Source organism: Cheilinus undulatus, linkage group 12 (genome assembly GCF_018320785.1).
Source record: "Cheilinus undulatus linkage group 12, ASM1832078v1, whole genome shotgun sequence".
NCBI lineage: Eukaryota > Metazoa > Chordata > Actinopteri > Labriformes > Labridae > Cheilinus > Cheilinus undulatus.
This window is the reverse complement of record NC_054876.1, coordinates 20198112-20217832: the sequence shown is the minus strand read 5'-3', so window position 1 is coordinate 20217832 and position 19721 is coordinate 20198112. Positions and strand designations below refer to the sequence as shown.

At 37.3% G+C, this 19721-nt stretch overlaps 2 protein-coding genes across 3 annotated transcripts; one reads left to right on the top strand and one right to left on the bottom strand.

Annotated features, from left to right (window-relative positions):
- Positions 1-2070: 2070 nt before the first annotated feature.
- On the bottom strand, positions 2071-4728 carry LOC121518749 (mitochondrial uncoupling protein 2-like). Of its 2 annotated transcripts, none has more exons than XM_041801312.1 (8): positions 4568-4728; positions 4204-4336; positions 3879-4017; positions 3584-3791; positions 3303-3500; positions 3117-3218; positions 2846-3026; positions 2071-2753 (listed from the first exon to the last, which is right to left on the bottom strand). In XM_041801312.1, exons 3-8 carry the CDS (start codon positions 4002-4004, stop codon positions 2639-2641), a joined length of 930 nt encoding a protein of 309 aa, XP_041657246.1. In that variant the 5' UTR covers positions 4005-4017; positions 4204-4336; positions 4568-4728; the 3' UTR covers positions 2071-2638. The 2 variants fall into 2 exon arrangements, with proteins under 2 accessions (XP_041657246.1, XP_041657247.1); XM_041801313.1 differs by having other exon boundaries at positions 4518-4673.
- Positions 4729-12481: 7753 nt separating this feature from the next.
- Positions 12482-19106, top strand: ppme1 (protein phosphatase methylesterase 1). Its single transcript, XM_041801472.1, has 14 exons — positions 12482-12763; positions 14320-14413; positions 14669-14761; positions 14915-14972; positions 16261-16312; positions 16452-16606; positions 16776-16866; positions 17081-17146; positions 17244-17370; positions 17469-17598; positions 17812-17856; positions 17958-18022; positions 18363-18430; positions 18714-19106. Exons 1-14 carry the CDS (start codon positions 12678-12680, stop codon positions 18715-18717), a joined length of 1134 nt encoding a protein of 377 aa, XP_041657406.1. The 5' UTR covers positions 12482-12677; the 3' UTR covers positions 18718-19106.
- Positions 19107-19721: the final 615 nt, after the last annotated feature.

Sequence of the window (19721 nt, the reverse complement as noted above, 5' to 3'; positions counted from 1 at the left end):
GTGTAGATAGGATTATCTTGTCATTTATCAGGAATAAGGTGGTAATAACTTTGTATAAGTTGGCATATACACCAAGCAATAACTCAGAGATGTGGAATATTAAGGAGGTATTTACCTAGTAACAATGTATTAATTATCAAGTAATTCCTTGTAATACTGTGGCAATTCTCTGGTAATTGCATGGTATGTTACCTCAACACCTTTCCTTATCCCTACCCCTCACACCAACCATAACCCCTAACCCTTAAGATTACTATAGGGCTTACTTTAATTTAGTGGGACAAAATAAAGGAATTATCTGGCAATTAACAAGCAGCTTACATGGGAAATTATCATCTTATTTCTGAATGACTAGAAATACCACCTAATTTCAAGAAAATTGCCACAATATTAAAGGGTTTACGGTTTGAGAGCTAGGAAATATCATCTTTCAATAACAATGCCCAACGACACTGTAGTTTATAGGTTTAGGGTAAAACACCACCAAATACCAGGGAATTGCCAAAATATTACAAATGCAAGAGTTAGAGGGTTAGGGGAAAATATCACCTAATTTCCAAAGAATTGGGACATAATTACAAGGGTTAGTGTTTTGGGTTAGAGGGTTAGGATCAGGGTAAAATACCATCTGATTTCCAGAAAATGCCAAAATATTACAAAGGTTTAGGTTAGGGTTAGAGGGCTGGGGTACGGGTAAGATACCACTTAATTACCAGAGAATTACCACAGTATTAAGAGGGTAGGGTAGAATACCACCTAATTACCAGAAAATTGTCACAGTGTTACTAGGGTTAGGGTAAATTTCCCTCCTAATTTCCAGAGTGGTCCAAAATATTACAAGGATTAGGGTTAGGGGGTTAGTATAAAATACTAACTGTCTGACTCTAAAACTGCTTGGCTCTGTGCCAGAGCAGAGGGACAGAAGTTGGGGATTAAATTTACTGTTTTCTGGTACAAATATCTCTCTTATGATGCTTTTAAAGGTACAGTGTGTAGAATTTGGCAGCATTTCGCCGAACAGAAACGGTGTAAATGGGATATAATGTTCATATATTTATGTGAAGTATGTTAAAATAAGTGTCCAATCATCCCCTTAAAACTTTCATTTTCTCTTTACAAAATTAGAAAAAAGCTTTTAAAATTTACATTATCGCGGGTCGCACTCACGGAGGCTGACATAACGAACCGCCATGTTGTCTACGGCAACGTTTTGGGGACAGAAGGAGCAAAACGCGATTTTTAAATACAAACCTGCTCGCCGGTCCTGAAATCTACCTGGAAGGCAGGCGGAGCTTACAACGGACCTATAATCTATAAAAATAATGGTTACAAAAATGAACGAATAAACCCTCACCTCGTCACTGCTGTAAATGATGTCTGGCTCACGATCCTTTTTGGTCTTCACAGGCTCTCATCGCTTAGTGATGTGATGTTTTGGTAACATTCTAAAATCTGAACGCCAGATGTCGCTAAAATTCCATATTCAACACACTGTACCTTTAATGAACCGTAGGCCACTGTGGCTGATAGATATTTGCCCTGCTCAAATCAAACCAAGCCAGGAAAGAGGTGAACAGCTTTCTAGACGTCTAAATCAGACATTCAGTCACATGCCCTGATAACATTAACTTATGAGCCAAATGTGGCATTTATCTGGCACATTCCGCTGAGACGTGGCATGGCAAAACATATGTGGGCAAAATGAATGGTTTGGCATTGATTGGGCAAGGTTCTGGGAATGCTATGGAGTCAGTCACATGTGGGCTGTATGAATGCCAAAATTGTTTACCAAATCTCCCCTATACATGTTTTCTATATGAGGACCAGCTATGAGCCATAGGAACTGTCTCATTTGGTGCAATCAAATTTCTTGGTCAGACTGAACATTCCATCATGCTTCTCTCTCTTCAAGCAGCTTCCATAGTTACAACCAATTTTAGTATCATTACACTTCAGCCACGCCACTTTTATGTAATTACACTATATGTATGATAAGTTTTCACGGAGTAGCTGACGTTAAGACAACAAAGTAATAAGTACTTCAAGTAGACAGAAAAAAGATTGTCCCACTTATGTTTCCATTCTGGTGATATTTTAATTCTGTGCATGATATATTTATGACTTATTGTCCAGCAATAAATCATGCTATTTACAATTAAACTCTACAACCTGGTTACAATAAATACTTCACGTGACTCACAATGCAGGAAGACACTTAAGGAACATAGACATGATCACAGTTTAGGTCTCTGTTGCCAGACTCAGTCTGACTAGTGCATTTCCCCTAACACAACATCATTCACGTAGTCTCACAGTATATTCTTGTAAACATAAAAAAAAATTCATAAACAAAGCTACTAACAGAGGTTTAAGTATGTATGTAAGTTAACATTTAAAACAAACCTTCTGGAATAACCCTTTTATGTCCGTCTTTTACACCTGAAAAAGAATATTTGTAATGGAGGCGTTCACCATTACAGTGCATAAAATGTCTCTTTATGTTAGAGTCCTTAAATCTCTATGAAGATAAGCTTCATGCCAGAACCTGCAGGTCTCTTCCTGTGAGTCTCTGCTGGTCATTTGTACACGTTTAGATTATTGCTCTTTGCATTTTTGTCTTGTCCAACAATCAACAAGGTCAAAACGGTGACTCCCAGTACTGCTGTGCTCGTGTCACTCCTCTTTTAATTTGTTCATACGTCACAAACATCACAATGTTCCAGGAGCCCAGTCGTAGGAAAGATGGCATGAATCTACAGGAAACAAACAAAGAAAAAATGAAGACATGTCCCAGAAATGTATTGGTACGCTTTTTGGCCAGCTTGTAATGTGAGTACATGTTTACCCTTTATAGAAGGCTGTGGGTCCTTCATTTCTCAGCATCGTGAGAGCACAGTTGATGGCACTGCTGTACTGCCCGGCGCCTGAATTCATGAACCGCGTTTTAACTACGTCCACTGGAGAAGCAACGACTGTTGTGCAGAAGCCGGCACTGAAGGCAGCTGTGAAGTGGCATGGCAGGTTGTCTGTAAGAGAGCCAGAGTTAAGTTATGTCATTGTGTATTTGAATGTGTCAGAAAAAGGATTACAACACTACATCAGCTTTATCGCCTCACCCGTCATTAGGTCATACTTCAGGATGAGTTCCTTGATTATGTCATAGGTCACCAGCTCTGCACAGTTTACGATGGCGTTACGGGTGATGTTAGGCATACAACCTACAAGAAAGAAGAGGTTTAAATTTAAAACCTGTAAAAGGAGAGCCAAGTTTCAGACCAATAAATGTTTTTATTGGAAAGTACCTTTCCAAAGTCCACGTACTCCCTCGTCTCGGGCGATTGTCTTGTACGCCTCCAGGGTGCTGTTGTATCTCCTCCCACTGTCCCCCAGCCGTACCTGAGCTTGGAATCGTACCTTCACCACATCCGTCGGTTGTGCGAAAGCCACCGCCATTGCTCCTGTGGTGCAGCCCGCCAGGAGGCGAGTAACAATCCCAGCACCTGTGCAGCATGCGTTCATTAGTCTCAGAGAAAGCAGGAGAGAAGTGTGTGAAACACAATGATGCTTGGGTTATGTAACTCACTCTCAGTGCCTCGTGTGTAGAACTGCTTCATAGAGTCGTAAAGGCCAATTCGGACGGAAGCGAAGCTCATCTGTCTCTGGAGGCCTGCCACCAGTCCATTGTAGAGACTCCTGGGCCCCTCTGTGCGCACCATGGTGGTGATGGTGCCAAACACTCCTCGATATTTCATGGCTTTGACACCTTCTGCAGTGTGAGACTCCCCTTGAATCTGGTGTGATGTGCAAGCTTTGTTAGCAGCGTTTAAGAGAAGATCTGACATGACAACAACTAAAGTACTAACAAAATGATGTCTCACCTGTAGTCTGACTTTGGCGGTATCCAGTGGAAAGGTGACAAGGTCAGCAATGCAGGCTGCTGTTCCCGCTCCGAAGAACTTAACTGCTCCAGAGGGCACCACGTCTGCGGGCTTCATGCCAACCATTTCTATGTCTGTGCTGGTTACATAAATGGAAATATCTGCTCTTAATGCTATTTACTCAGAGCATCCGTGTTTATCTTACTAGTCTGTGCAAACACTCATAGATAAAATCAGGTAATCTCTACAAAGCCACAGTATAAAATGTTCCTTCTAATTTGCAACACTGAGTGTGCAAGTTCTTAAGTTGCTAACTTGTGCATACCTGTTAGCAAGAGCGATGAGAAATCTTCAGGTTTTCTCCAGAAGTACACTTGTCTGTGGAAGTGGTTCTGTCGTGGAAATGCTTTGGGCCATAAACTCAGTGGGATTTAAACCAGCAAGCATACCACCACTCACTGAAAAAAGCAAAGATCATGTACTTTAGTTTAAGGAGAATTAACATTATGATACCATGCATGTCTAATGATAAGTGGGTAATACATTAAACTTTAGTCAGAAGATAATGAGGAAAAGTATTTTTAAAAGGTTAACATTTGAAATCTGCTTGATGGTGAGAGACAAAAGTCAACCCCAAACCTTCAGATGCTTTAAGTAAAAAAAGACTTTATCTTCTTGTGAAAATTTACCTAAAAGTCCTTCAGGAAAGTTAGAATCCAGCAAAGTGTGAGAAATATACAATCCTTAATGTAAATGAGTCCCTTCAGTGTCCTTCTCTCATGCTGTTTGCTTTCTGTTCCCTGCTGAACATGTCGCGCAATTTATAGGCACCTTTTGCACATGTGCACACCTGTCATGTGCACCTCGGGTGTTTACCACAGTCTGAAAGACCCAGACGGATATTTGAGCTCTTGTTGATTTGCTTCTTAAAGAGTCATCATAGCAGCCTGCTGTGGACTTAAAGTCTTCAAACTTTCCTCTACGGAGCACATAGACACACTTTTTCATGGTGTTTCACAGCTTTTTACCACAATAAAGCATACTGTCTGACAATATTTTGGCATAGGAGTAGAAGTAGAGTATTAATGTATATTTGAATGTATTCAAAGGGGGTAACCAGAGCTGCACAGTCAAAGCTCATTCACAATATGTGACCCTTCAAGTGCCTTTTATATAAAAAGCTCTGAAAAATCATACAAGAAAGAGCACAAGAGGTAAGCAACAATGGTGAGGGGAGGAGTGGAGACGTAAGCTTAATAATGAATAGAAAACACAAAAGTTAGAAATAAACATAAAAAAGAGACAAATATTAGCTATAATTTAAAAACCAGGCTGACAAAAGAACACGGTGTCAAATGACACCTTTCTAAGTTTTATACCCACTTTACATAAGATTTGAACTTTGTGAGGATAACAGCTCATATTACTACCAGGACAACAAGGAACATGCCTCACGTCTGGATTGGCTGATATAATCGGCCAATCAGACAAAGAGGCCTGTCTGGATTCCCTACATGTTTCCGGGGGGCATTCAGCTGCCTGACAAGAGCTCTGTGGTTGATAACATTTTACACTGCAGCTCCTCTACAGCGTTTGTGCACCACTACCAAACACACCACTAGTTGAGGAGCTTGTGGAATTCCCACATCCCTCCTCCCTTCAAGTCATAAAGTTACAAAATGTTCCAGGCAAAAGGAACCGCCATGCTCCTCAGCCAATCCATACCATGAATGACGGTGGGTGGATGCATAAAGCATCTGTTAGCCATTAGCATGTGTCCATGCAAACCAGCAGCACCCTAAGAAGAGTCTGGGTGCTGAACAGGGTCAAGTGTTAGACTCTTAGGTGGTGCAGTGTCGATGATGCGACTTTCCATTGCAGCTCCAGGTCAGACCTCTGGCAGGCTTACGTCAAGTCATGCGGTTGACTGTGCAGAAATATCTCACTCATATATCAACTTTTCACCTGCTGTTACATTTGTCAAGATGTTTTCCCATCTCAAGCACTGCAGATTAATGCATGCTGCAGTCTTATCTGTTTGTCTTTATTCTGTCAATCTTTGTCTTTTACTCTCTACATTTGGACATCACAGTGCAAAGGTCAAACTTACATAATTCAAATGACAAAGAGGTGCGCTGCTGACATGCTTTCCTTTTTTAACTGTTTTTACTGCCTATGAAAGTAACCTTATGTAACATTTATATGCTGATCTAGATCCTTCTGTGGGCTGCTGTTCCTGTCATGTCAATTAAGTAATCTTAAATTCTTTCAACTGTTGAATTTCTTATCAATAGAATAAGAGGTAGAATGTGCAAACATATATTCTTAGTCACTGAAACACAGAAAGCAGGGATGTAAGTTTGTGATATAACAAAAAGACAATAAAATATGGAAAGTTTAATTAAGTTTGAGAAAAAATATGATTAAGATACTCTATTTTAGCCAAGAGGACACTGTCTGCTTTTGAATTATTTATTTCACATCAGTAGCTGAAGAAGAAACATGTATGGTTGATGCAAGTGAAGACATTGCTGCTGAAAATGCATCTTGTTGCAAAGTTCAAATTTAGAAGTGAGCAGAAAACAGGAAAAATAAAAGCAGTTATTGCAAGGCACTGATGAATGGAAAAAAATAGTACAACCAATAAGATAAGGCTCCTAAAACTGTTTGCTTTCCATCATGAAAACAGAAATATAGTCATATCCAGCCTGTATCAGGATTAGCATAGTTTCCATGGTTGCGTGTACTTTTACATCTCTAATGAAAAGCTAACTGAATTACACATGTCTCTACATTAAGCAGGTGTTTAGAAAAATAATTTAAAGACTAATGCATTTTAACTAATCTATATTCATCTAAATCGGGGGTGTCAAACTCAGTCCCAGCAGGGGCTGGAATCTGGATTCAGGTCTAACCTGAGGGCCTAACAGGGTCAACTCTGAACTCTCAACCTCATTTAACCATTAATAAAATATGAATAAAAATATCACTGATTATACATGATTTTGACATTTAAAAGAAATTGAAAAGAAAACTTTAAAGGCTCAAAATCTGACAGAAGTAAATTTATTTGTCCAAAAAGTTTAAAACATGAAATTAAAAGTCAAAATATGGTTCCTGTTTTTAGATGGGGTGTCTAAAAGGTCAACTATGGTTAGATGTTGAAAATTTGAGATGAAATACAAAACAATTAGTTAAAAAAGTCAAAATATGAATGAAATTTTTAAATTATGAATCTAAAAGTTTGAAAAATATTGTATAAGAAGCCAAAATTATGAGCTGAAATGTTCAAAGTATGAAATACAGAATTAAAATCCTAAGTTTTTTATTAACACAAATAGTGTTATTTGCTGATTTTTATTTCTTACTTTGTTCTTTTTTCCTTTCAAGTTCTTTCAACCTGCAATGGATCCCCTGGGGATCCCCAGGACCTCCACTGAAAAACACTCAAACACTCAAACACACAAGTTATAGCTGATTTAAAACTTTTAGCATTTTCAAAAAAGGTATTAGTTCATTGATTGTTTGCAGACATTGGTATCAGATGTTTATTAAACTAAGTTGTGAAGGAAATAATGGCTGTTTGTTCTCAGTGATTTTGTATGAGTAGATCTTGCTTTCTCTCTTAAGTAAAATACTGGAAATGATTCAAGCCTAAACCCAGAAGTGGTATGGAAAATTTGGTGATCTGCGTTCACCAGCTGCTTTCTTGACCCGGAGCTAAAAACAGGGTCCTGAGAACACTGTGTGAATAACCTTTACACACAGTCGGACCAGTAAACAAGCCACTGGTCCGGATTCAACCAGCCGCCAGTGACCCCCCAGACAGCTCCAGAAGATGAATCTGAGCCGTCACCACTCTGCTGTCCGGCACTGTGAATACCACGAAGCTGGAGTCAGTGCGGTGAAACAGCTTATCTCCATTACACTATAAATACAGAACATTGCACTAAAAATAAAGGCAGGCACTGCGTCACTGCAAAGGTTTGTGGAGCACCAAACACATCTTAATCACATAACTCTCTGTCATGACTATATGTCCTTACTTTTCCTGAATGTCTTATTGGGTAAGAGATGAAGTCATTTTGGCATACAATGTTTCATAACTTGCACCAAGAGATGTGTCACAGAGACAGCTAATGGCCCAGCGTGCCAGGAAAGAGTCAGCTGTTCGTTAATTGTTCATACCTATCTGAGCCTGTCTGAGAGATTTTAACTCAGCTTTCACTGATCCAGACTCAGGATCTGTATGCTCTATGTCAATTTAAAAACAATCACTTAAAATCAAATTTGCAGATCTTCACAGTATGTGACATAGCACACATAAAAGAAGCAAGATAAAGCTTTGTTTAGGTGAGGACATAGATGCTCCTTCATGCTAACTTTATCATTCTGTGATAACTCTCCACTACAGCAACCCTGACAGTGTTGAGCCAACCTCTGCTCAAACAGAAAAACAGGCCATATTGATTTATCTGTGGTTGTGATGTCACAACAGCATGATGACTGCTCCCACTCCTCAAAGGAGTCTCCACTCCTCCCCTCACCATTGTTGTTTACCTTCACTGAGCCTTACAGACACACCAGCTGCTCTGTTGATGGTTTCATAACCCCGCTACACACTAGAATTGGTTAAAATAGCAAGGTACACAATAAAAATAATTTATATTCTTATTCAATTTCCTTTGTCATATAGCATTCACACTGCAGTCGTAAATATCACCATATCTTGGTCCTTACATCCCCCACAGTAACATCTGCCCATCTGTTTCTCAGGAGTCTCAGTTCAACAGTAGAAAATAAGCTGTAGAGGCTTCACCCTGGTTGATTTCAGCTGTAAACCCTGGTTTATACTCCTTCAACAAATCTATGTCATAGCTATGCTGCTATGAGCACTACATACATGCAATATCTGGCCTAAACACTATCACCAGTGTGATTTTATGCCAGTTCCTTGTCCTGCCACCTTTTTACATGCTTGTTTGTGCACAGAAGACTGAAACCAAGTGTATTATGATGGAAGTAGAGCTGATAAGAATTGAGCAGCAGATGGTTACACTGCAGTTATTGCAAAGGAAAAAAGAGAGGAGACATTGGTAGAGATGGAGAGTACAGCTGTTTAATCAGTTGAACCAGAAATAGGGGAATGTTTTGTACTTCGGCCATTTAGATTGATGTGTATGAGGAAACATGTTTGATGTTTTCTGATACCGACAGAGTCTCGAGATTGCTGATAGGGCTTAAGCTCCAAATGTTTTCACAAAAGCCCTGAATCTTTCTGGTCAGTACTAAGTGTTGTAATAGATAAAAGATAGTCACCTACAAAAACACCTCTAAAAATACATTTATTTATTTATGGAACAACATATTTTACTTTTTACCAAATTAAAGTCCAGTAGCAACAAGAATTCTCTAAAATTTCCAAAAACTAACCATATTTTCTGTTTAAAAAAAATCTTAAATATATCTTTGAAGTTCCCCACAAAAAGTAACTACAACATTTCTTCAAATATTCCTGAAATGTTTCAGTTAAACTTGATCATAAAGACCCATTTAATTTCAAAATGTACCCAAAAATTCAATTTAAATTGCTGAAAATTGTCAAAAAATTTCCTCCCAAAAGTCAAAGCAAATCCCCCAAAATGTGAAATTAAATTCACCAAGAATCCATGAAAAATGTTAGAAAATTCCACTGAACATGCCAATAAACTCCCTGATGAATCCGTTAAATTAGAAAAATTTCAAAGGATATCACAAATTCAAATTCCCGGTCAAACCCCAAAAACGGAGAAAATACATTTTCAAAGTTTCAGTGAGAATACCTAAACATTTTCAAGAAAAAAAAAAACCTTAAATACAATATCCTAACATTTCAAATACATTTCCCAAATTAGCACAAAAATGGCAAAAACAATCTCCCAAACATCCAAAAGAGAATCCAGATTTTCCATGCAAATACAAACAAATTTTACTGCAAAGAATTTGTAATAAAAACTCTCAAAAATATCCTAAAATTTCCATGAAAAATTCCTACATATATTCCCAAAAAATATCCATGACAATTCAACGAAAATTTTATAGCAATTTTACCCAGTATTGTGAATGAATTACTTAAACTTAAATGGGCAATGCAGACAGTTTGTTTTTTGTTTTGTTTTGTTTTTTTATCCCAAAAATTCTTAAAGAAGAAATCCTGCTGTAGGAAAGCCAGGACTCAATGTCCTCATATGTGCAGGCAGGGTCGTAGAAGGATAATGCAGACAAACGTGGATCAAGCCCTAACAAAGAAAAAAAGTAATTTTAGTTCTATGATAAAAAGTTGAATTCTCTTTTTTATTTCTAATGTTGAAAATGAGAATATAGATCAGTAAGAGAGAGGGAAAAAAGACCTATGACAAGGAAAAATCTGACCAATCAGAGTCAGCCGTGAAAATGCTTAGTCAGAGACACCCTGACTGACAGCTATTGCTCTCAAAGTTTGGACCATAGCAGCTGCTGCTACAATTGTGTAAATAGTTGGATTAGACTATTGTCACAGCACACTAATCACTGAAGGCATCTTTGATCCAGCAATTAATGCTGAATCACATTTGACCAACACTTTCACCTCTTCCTGCCCTCTATTGTATCTCTAACAATCAAATTAACATGCCTGTATCTGCAGAAAGCCAGCTGTTACAACATTTATCCTTATGTAACTTTCAGTCGCTGGGTGAAACTGAATTTCAGTGTGATAGTGTCAAAATATAACTGCAATTAGTCTATCATTAGAAGTGTTTATCAGTGTTTCAGGCATTGGAGATCTCCCAGAAGGCCACAATTAAAACGTTTTGTCCACATGAAATAAGGTCTTCAAGATGTTTTTAAGGTTGGGTTTGATGAACAGCAGCTAAAACAGACTGATTTTCTCTCCTTTTGTGATTTTAAGACAACACTTCCCATGATGTATCTCAGTGTGGTAGAAATTTATCTTGTGATAATTTTCTGAAGCTGGAAGAGCTTTATCATGATGAGTATGAAGAGGATCTCTAAACACTAAATACCAATGATAAACTTTAGGTAACAAATGTAATGGTGCCACCTTGTGTTCAAAATTATTGCTTGCCCAGATTATAAATTCTCAAACTCTCTCACTTCTCAAACAGTCGTTAAAAAAGTAATATTCAATGAAATACCAATCACCTTCTAATACAAATAATTAATAACACTTATTTGGAATCTTTTCATAAACATTTTGCATGTATCAATATAGTTGTTGGTCATTAAAGTCAAATTTGTTGGACAAGTAGTTATCACTGTTATGTAATTCAAAGCACTGACTAGCTTTCAAGTTTACTGTTCTGCCTCTTTCTTCTGGTTACCAGTTTAATTATTTTCAAAAGGTTTCATCTTCAAGCAGGGATTCAATGAGATTCAAGTCAGGGCTTTGAGCAGGCCTTTAAATAATTTTCCTTTTGGTCTCTGGAAGTAGTTCTTCACCGGGAGCCAAGCATGTTTTGGGTTGTTTCTTCATGATTCATTCCACCTTTATGATTCCCAGTCCCAGACCACCGGATGAAGTGGAGTTTTTCTTGGTCTGCAACCTCCTGTTCAGGGTTGTAGCGACTGTTTTCTTTAAGACTACAATTCCTTACTTGTCCAAGTCATTCGATAGTGTCTTTGCGGTTGTTCTGGGGTTTTTAGACACATTTCTCACTAGTATCTTTCCAGAGTCTTTGAAATATTTCTCTTCCTTGCTCTGCAAGGCTTGTTCTGCACTATGTGGCTCTCTTTGGATTTCTTGATGATTCTTCTGATCACCCTCAGCTTCGACTTGATTTTACAAGATGCCAGCATTACAAAGTTAAAACACATCATTGCACAACAGTGTTTTGTGCTTTGGCTCAACAAAAGGTCCCTTCTAAAGGGGCTAATAATTTAGACCCTGGTAGTTTTTGTTTCTGTGTGCAAGTCAAAATAATGTAAGCATCCTAAAAATACAAGGATGTTTGGAAAAGACGTGTTAAAAATTCCTTGCTCTGTTTGTAAGTTGCCTGTTGTTCAGTGATCCCACCTGGGGGTCTTTTGCTATTTTGTGGTTGATTGCTGTTGTTTTTGATGCACACATTTGCACCATGAGTGAGGTTATCCACTGAGTTAGAGTTTCTGCCTCTGGTTATAGGTCTTCCTAAGGGTTTCATAGTGTGTATTCTTCATTAGATTACATTACCTTGCTGTAAGGGTGACTCTCTGCGTTATCTTTGCCAGATTAGGCCCACTTTGCCACAGAGTTGCTGCATATTGTAAAATATTTCCTTTCAAAAGTGTAGTTTAACTAGTGTGGTGTACTTTTCACTTCTGCTTTAAAATATGGTGTTGTGTCTCTTTTCCTGGGAATAATTACCTAATTAATTTTTTTTTAAGGGCTTAATCTGCTCAATTTAAAAAAGAGATAAGATAAACTTAGCATGAGGGAAACTTTTAAGTGAGAACAATCATTGATGTTGCAAAGTTTGGCGATATTGTCGAGACTTGTCAGTAGGTGGCAGTACCAAATTTAAAGGTCTAAATCAACCTCCTCAGTAAGAAACAAAGAAGAGGCCGACCCAAAATCACAGAAGCAGAAAATGCAGGAGGAGAAGAAGAAAACTGCGAGCCGCCTTTAGCTTGTCAGACTGACGTAGTTAGCTAGCGCTAGCTAAAATTTCTCCAATGCCCGGCTGACGTCCCTGCAGGTGTCAAAGAAAATCATATGCTGCGAAATAGAGGGCAGGAGACGTTAAACAGATCCTGACAGACACCGGCACCGGTTTCGACAACATGGAGAAGCAGCTGCATTTAAACCTGTTAGCCTCCAGACCTCCTATGGCTGGAGGCTTCCAGTCCGGATCCAAGATGAAAATGGGGTGAGAAGCTAGCGTCGAGCATCATATTAACCCCGCTGGCCATCAAATGCAACATATTATGATGTTAACATAGGCGACATTTGTTATCCAGTCTGTTTGATTTATAGTGTTATCATAACAGCTCAATAAGGACAGCACAGTTGATCGCGTTAGCTTGTTATGCTAGCTGTTCCACTAGATTTCTGAACATTTGGCCATAATGTTATAAAATGTTTATAACATGATTGTTTACTAGCTGCTTTGAGCATAATAAATGTTATTTTCACCGAGACATGAGTGTAATTACGGCAGTATGCAATGGTACTGTGTCATATTCATGTCACAACATTTGCAGTGTTTGAATGGTTTTAGTCTTGATTTGACGAAGTCTGCAAAAAGAAAGGTAAAACCTTAATCAGAGGACAGGATCAGCGGTGGGGTTTGTCTACGCTCAGGTAGCCCTTGTTGTCTTGTTTATAAAATCATGTCACAACTGTATTTACATGCTGTCGCTCTTGTGAGAGGTGTACAGATTTCACATGCACATTTAAAGTGTTGCATTTGTAGAGTTTTATGTTCAGCTTTAAGATTGTAAGCCTGCAGCTATAGAGCTTTAAAATAAATCTAGTCTAATCTCTGTACATGAAGTGATATGATTAATGAAGAAAAGACACAGGAAAAGAGTAAATACTGAAATAGTGGCAATGTTGAGTAATGTTTTATTAAATTTAGTAAATGATTTTTTGCAAAAATCTGAACATTATTCCTAGCTAGGGCTGGGCAATTAATCGCAAATTAGATTAAATTGCAATATGGTCTGCTGCAATTTTCAAATCGCACAAGTTGCAATATTTCTTTAACTTGAAATGTTTCAAATTCCAGTTTAATAAATAAATTCTTTGCAGCTGCATTGATTTTAGGCACATTATGCAAACATTCAAGTGTCAATTTCTTTTATAATGGTTTACAAAAATCCTCCTTCTTGTGTTTTATGTATATTTTTCTTAATCAAAATGAGTGACATAAAAATGATAATGCCCTTAAAGAAAGGAAATGACATCACATTTGCAATACCAGCAAAAATAGCTATCTTATTCTATCTAAAACTGATGAAGCCTTGCGTTACTTCATTAAAGTCATACCCCAGCTGCGATCAGCTGGTTGCCAGCCTCACCTCCCCCACCCCAGCCGCCTCCTTTACAGCTTAAAGCTTGTTGCACTCTCATATTCAGAGTCATGCTACCATGGATTAATTGCTTCTGGAATAATTTAATTGTTTTCAATACACATGGTCTTATTTATGGAATTATTTATTGCTTGAATTTGTCGAAAAATACTTAAGATTAACCTAAGAATGATTGCATATTAATCACAAATACAATATTTGGGGAAATAATCGCAATTAGATGTTTTTTGCAAATCGTTCAGCCCTATACGTAGCTCATTTTTTCACTTACAAGTTTTTCTGCGCAGTGTTATAAGTGTTGTCCAGGAAAAAGTTACAGTAAAAGACAAGTTTGTTCTCTTCACATTAAAATCATGTTGATAGTGCTTTTTATTTTATTTTCTGCTCACAGACCTGGACGTAAGAGGGATTTCTCCCCCCTACCCTGGAGTCAGTACTTTGAAACCATGGAGGATGTTGAAGTGGAGAATGAAAATGGAAAAGATATATCCTTTTCAACAGAAAATAACTTCGGCCTGAATTAACGTTGGGAAATTAATCCAAAATTAGATTAAATAGCGACATGTCCTATTGCTTTTTTCAAATCACAGAAGGTGCAGTATTTCTTTACTTATATTTGTACACCACATTTTAGCAACAAGGAAATTCAGAGTGCTTAAGACATTGTTTATTTTAATTCGTGCTATAGCAAATTTGACTTTCACACAGCTTCAGCATTTATTTCTTTAACTACACTGAACATTTTCAGAATTTATTGCAGTGGAGCTCATGGCCCTGTGCTGCTCCTGCTCCATGGAGGGGGACACTCAGCTCTCTCCTGGGCAGTGTTCACTGTAAGTACTGCAGCTATTACAGAATCTTGTTGATTTTTTGAGTAGATATTATTTTGAAAAGGATACCTAAAAGTGCTGAAAATGAAGAGGCTGCAGTTTCTTTTCAGAATTTGTTTTTGTTAGATCGAAATGGTTTCTTTTTTGTCTTTGTAGGCCGTCATTTGTAGCAGGATCAACTGCAGGGTGGTGGCTATGGACCTTCGTGCTCATGGTAGATACAGTTTGTTTCAAAACACACTTTTTTAGGTAAACGGGTAGTATGAATAGTTTAGGTTACGTGGGTTGTGATAGTTCATCCTTTCTCAAACAGGATGCCATGGCTTGAATATGCATCAATATACTGATTGTTAGCTATCCCATCATAAATTATCAAAATGGTCTTAAATGCCCTTTTCCTGATATCATGTCATTGTCAGGGTCAGCAAATGAGTAGGGTTACCACAGTACACACTGCGCGAGAAGCATGCATTTCATTTTTCCCTAATTTGGCAGGTGTGCCAAAACATTTCAATGGCAATTTTGTGAAAATATTGTCTTTTTAATTGTTTTAAGAGATTGCTCCTATTTGTCTTGCTAATTCTGTTAATGCACAAATTCCAAAGTAGTCATAGGGACGTCAAATGTCAGTTTAATTATCAAGAGATTTTGACTGTGATGACTTGAGATTTTTCAAAATTTTCAAGGGTACTTCCAGATAAAAAAGGTTGAGAAATGTTGTGATTGATAATTAATTTTCCATTTGGTCAGTCTCGATTCTCTATTCTCTAGGTGAGCACAAAAAGACATTTTAAGGTTCTGTCTTATTCTAATGTAAAATCTAATGCAGTTTATGTAAAATAGAAACTAAAAACTGCTTTATTCAAAAGATACTTTGGTCTTTGTGTCATAGGTGAATTCTGTAATAGTTAATACATAATCATAAATTAATAATTTTTTTTTTTACAGAAAATATTGAATATTAGGGATACACGATATGATATTTACAGATTCATTTTTTCCAATATTGATACCGATATTTAAATATTTTTCACAAAACTAAAAATTCAGTCCTTTGAACACAATTTGAGGTTTGAGAATGAAAAAAGAAACAACTTAAAGGTTTAAAGAATGAGGATGAATAGAGAAAAAGACCTCAACTTACATAGGTCCGGTCCAGCTTAAAACGCTACTAATTTATTAGTATACATGGCCAAATTTTACTGTTGATATGTGCTGATATTCACGGCCAAAATATTGGATGTAAATATTGGCAGAAATTTTGACATCTGTTGGAACCGATATTTGGCTAATGTCTGCCAATTCCAATATCAGGCTGATAGTATCGTACATCCCTAATTATTCTCAAAATAACTGAAATACCTCATAAGAATTTTCATCTTTAAATTACCACTAAAAATTAAATTTCTCACTACAAGATGACAAATATATACCATTTTTTGCACATAAGGAAACGTAGCTAGAACTGGTATTGAATTTTCTGTCTCTTTTGTCACGTGCAGGTGACACCAAAGTGAAAAATCCTGATGATCTCTCTGCAGATACAATGGCCAAGTAAGTTACTTTGTGACATTCAGACTGTTAGAACTGATAAGGCTTTTTGTAAACATCTTTTGGGATCTGTTGGTTGAATATTAACAGAAACACCAGGTTAACGAGGTTAACAGGATACTTTTGCCTTCTCTTTTTAAAGGGATATTGGAAAAGTGGTGGAGGTCCTCTACGGCGAGAACCTCCCTCCAATCATGATTATTGGACACAGCATGGGTGGAGCCATTGCAGTTCACACAGCAGCTGCCAATCATATACCATCCCTGCTGGGCCTCTGTGTCATTGACGTTGTAGAGGGTTAGTGCTTAAGCTTCTCAAAGGGGCGTGGATATTTTGTATAAATAATTTTTTGGGTTTTTTTGGGGGGGTCTATTGGTTTAAAACTTCTTAAGCCATATGAAATGACAAGATCTGTTTTGTGTTCCTTGGTTTATTAATGACTAAAAATGATGTGACTTGCATTCAGGTACTGCGATGGATGCTTTGAATAGTATGCAGAATTTTCTCAGAAGTCGGCCAAAGACATTTAAATCTCTGGAGAATGCCATTGAGTGGAGGTAGGTATAGGAGCTGGGGATGCTGTGAGATTAGAGAAGCTGTAATAAAGCAAAGTTAACATGGTTCAAAATAGTTGAACTGATTGTTATGGGCTAAATGAACCAAGAGCTGTATTTACAGCTATCAACCATGAAACCATGTTTGTAATTTTAACCTGCAGGTGAACTTTTTGTACACACAGTGTATTGAACTTTTCTCTTTCTCTGCTTTCAGCGTGAAGAGCGGACAGATCCGAAACACCGAATCAGCTCGAGTGTCAATGGGAGGCCAGGTGAAAAAGTATGTCAGCTCTGTTTCTCACATGCGCATGCATGGTTTTGTCTATGATGTTATGGGTTGTGTATCATCTGCTTATTTTCTCATCTGATATTGCCAGATGTGAGGAATCCACCAGCAGTCCAGGTGTATCTAATAGCATAGGTGAAGGTATAATAGAAGAGGAAGAAGATGAAGAGGCAGAAGAAGAATCAAACAAGAAAAGGATGAAAGAGGATGACCAAGAGGTTATACCTTTTTTTTTTCTATAATGCAACACTGATTACAGTCTCTGTGTTTGTGTTTGATTGACAGGTAACTAAAAAGTTTACTTTCTTCCACACAGGTTAAAAAGGAAAGCGTCTTCACCTGGAGAGTGGAGCTGTCAAAGACAGAGAAGTACTGGGAGGGCTGGTTCAGAGGCCTGTCTGCACTCTTTCTCACCTGTCCTGTACCAAAACTGCTTCTGCTTGCAGGTGAGATCTGCTCAGTCTCTCAGTGAGCTAATATCATTAGTTAGCATTTTAAACACTAAAAGCTTGCGGGTAGGCAGCTTCAAAGAAATTTTAGTTCCTCACTCTGCTAGTTAGGATGAAAGAATGTGGATGAATAAAAATGACTCCAGTTTTATTCCAAGCTATTTTACCATCCACTGCACAATTTCACACTTAACCTCATCCATTGTACAGGAGTGGACAGGCTTGACAAAGACCTTACTATTGGACAAATGCAAGGTAACACGCACCTTTGACCGTTTTCAGCATTTTTCCACTGCTTTTGGGTTTTTGTCACAGGATAAATGCATTCTTTTGAAATCCTCACTGATTTTCCGCAGGGAAGTTTCAGATGCAGGTCCTCCCTCAGTGCGGTCATGCAGTCCATGAAGATGCACCTGAAAAAGTAAGGCTTCTGTCTCTGAACTTACACTGAGATGTATGTTCTATGACGACTTTTAAATTGATGCATGTTGATACTTCAGCCTTTCTTGACTCAGGTAGTGCCATCATGGTGTGTTGCCTTTCACTGTAATAATCCCAAAAAGCTTTTTATTCAGATTCCTTCTTAAAAAAAAAATAAACAAACAAACAAACTGTAACTTAACAAATAAATAAAGCACTTAAAAGGTTTTCCCTGTTGCACCATATATGATGTAGTTTACCTGCCTTGTTTTTGTTTGTTTATTTGTCAGGATGGAGTGCATTGCTTCTCTTCTAAGCTTCTGTTCTTTCATCTGTTCCAGGTAGCAGACGCTCTAGCAACATTTATGGTCCGGCACAAATTTACTGAGTTCAAAGAAGGATACCTGTGGTAGGTGGAAGATTTTTGAGTAGATTATTTATTTTTTATGTCTAGTATAATGATATTTAAATTTGTAATAGTTTTGTAAAGATTGAGAGAAGACTGAAAAAGAATGCAGATAAAATGTGACTGGTTCTCGAGTTTTAATATTTTACTGATCGCTCTTTCTTTGTGGTTCTTAAAGACATGAAGTAACATGTTTTTGTTTAAAAGCTGCTTAAAAACTAGAATGATAGCACAGAAGTGACCTTGTTCATTTGTGTGAAATAATTGTGTAACAATCTTTCCACAGCTAAATTCCAGCTCTCAGCATTTAAATATAGAGCCAGCAGCCGTAGAAGAAATGATTCAAGATTCACCCACTTCATCGTACAATTTATCATCAGTTTAAGAGAAAAAAAAATAGTATTATTATTATTATTATCATTATTATAATTATGTTGCTATTGTTTTGTAGATATTTTGCCTTATAGCTTTGCCTTATTTTTATTTTGAAGCACTGGGATTTGACTGTAAAATTGCTTTACACTATATATATTTTTTAAGTTTCTTAAAATTTTGCCTCCCCTTGTTTATTCTATTTTCTTTTGACTGATTGCATCATGGTTAATATGTGTTTATAATGTTTGAATTCGAACAATGATTAAAGATGGATGCTGTAAAAATGCTCCCACTGCTTCTAATATTTACAGTGTGTGTATTAAAAAGGCATTGTGATCATTTTAAATGAGGATGTTATTTTAACAAAATCAAGCCCAAAGGAAATTTTCTGATTGAAAAAGAAAAAACTAATTTTCAATGTGCAAAGTATCATCAGGTCATATAGAAATTGGTTAAGTATCTCTTTACTTGGATCGCATAGGTTTTATTGTTACACTTAAAATAATCAAATTAGAAATTCATTTATAGCAGTCTACTGCTTGTTTCTCAATCACTTAATAGTACAAGATTATAACTGTACTCACATTGCTGCTGTGTACTCGTGGATTCCTTCCACAAAGTATCAGAAAAAGAAAACACAAAAACTTTTACCTGGAAACCAAGGTAAAGTTTTCTAAACTTCACAAGACATTAGACATGTTTTCTTTATGTGCCCAATTAACTTTAGGGAACAAAACAATGTAATTAGCCCTCTGTGGACCAATACACTTGGTACTGTATTGCAATAATGAGAACACAGACATTTGAATTATTAATGTGTTATTACTGACTGGCCTCTAAAGACGTACAGTCACTAAGATCATTGAGATACCCAACTGTAAACAAGTCAGACAATGACCTAACAGGAGGGTCTTTAAGT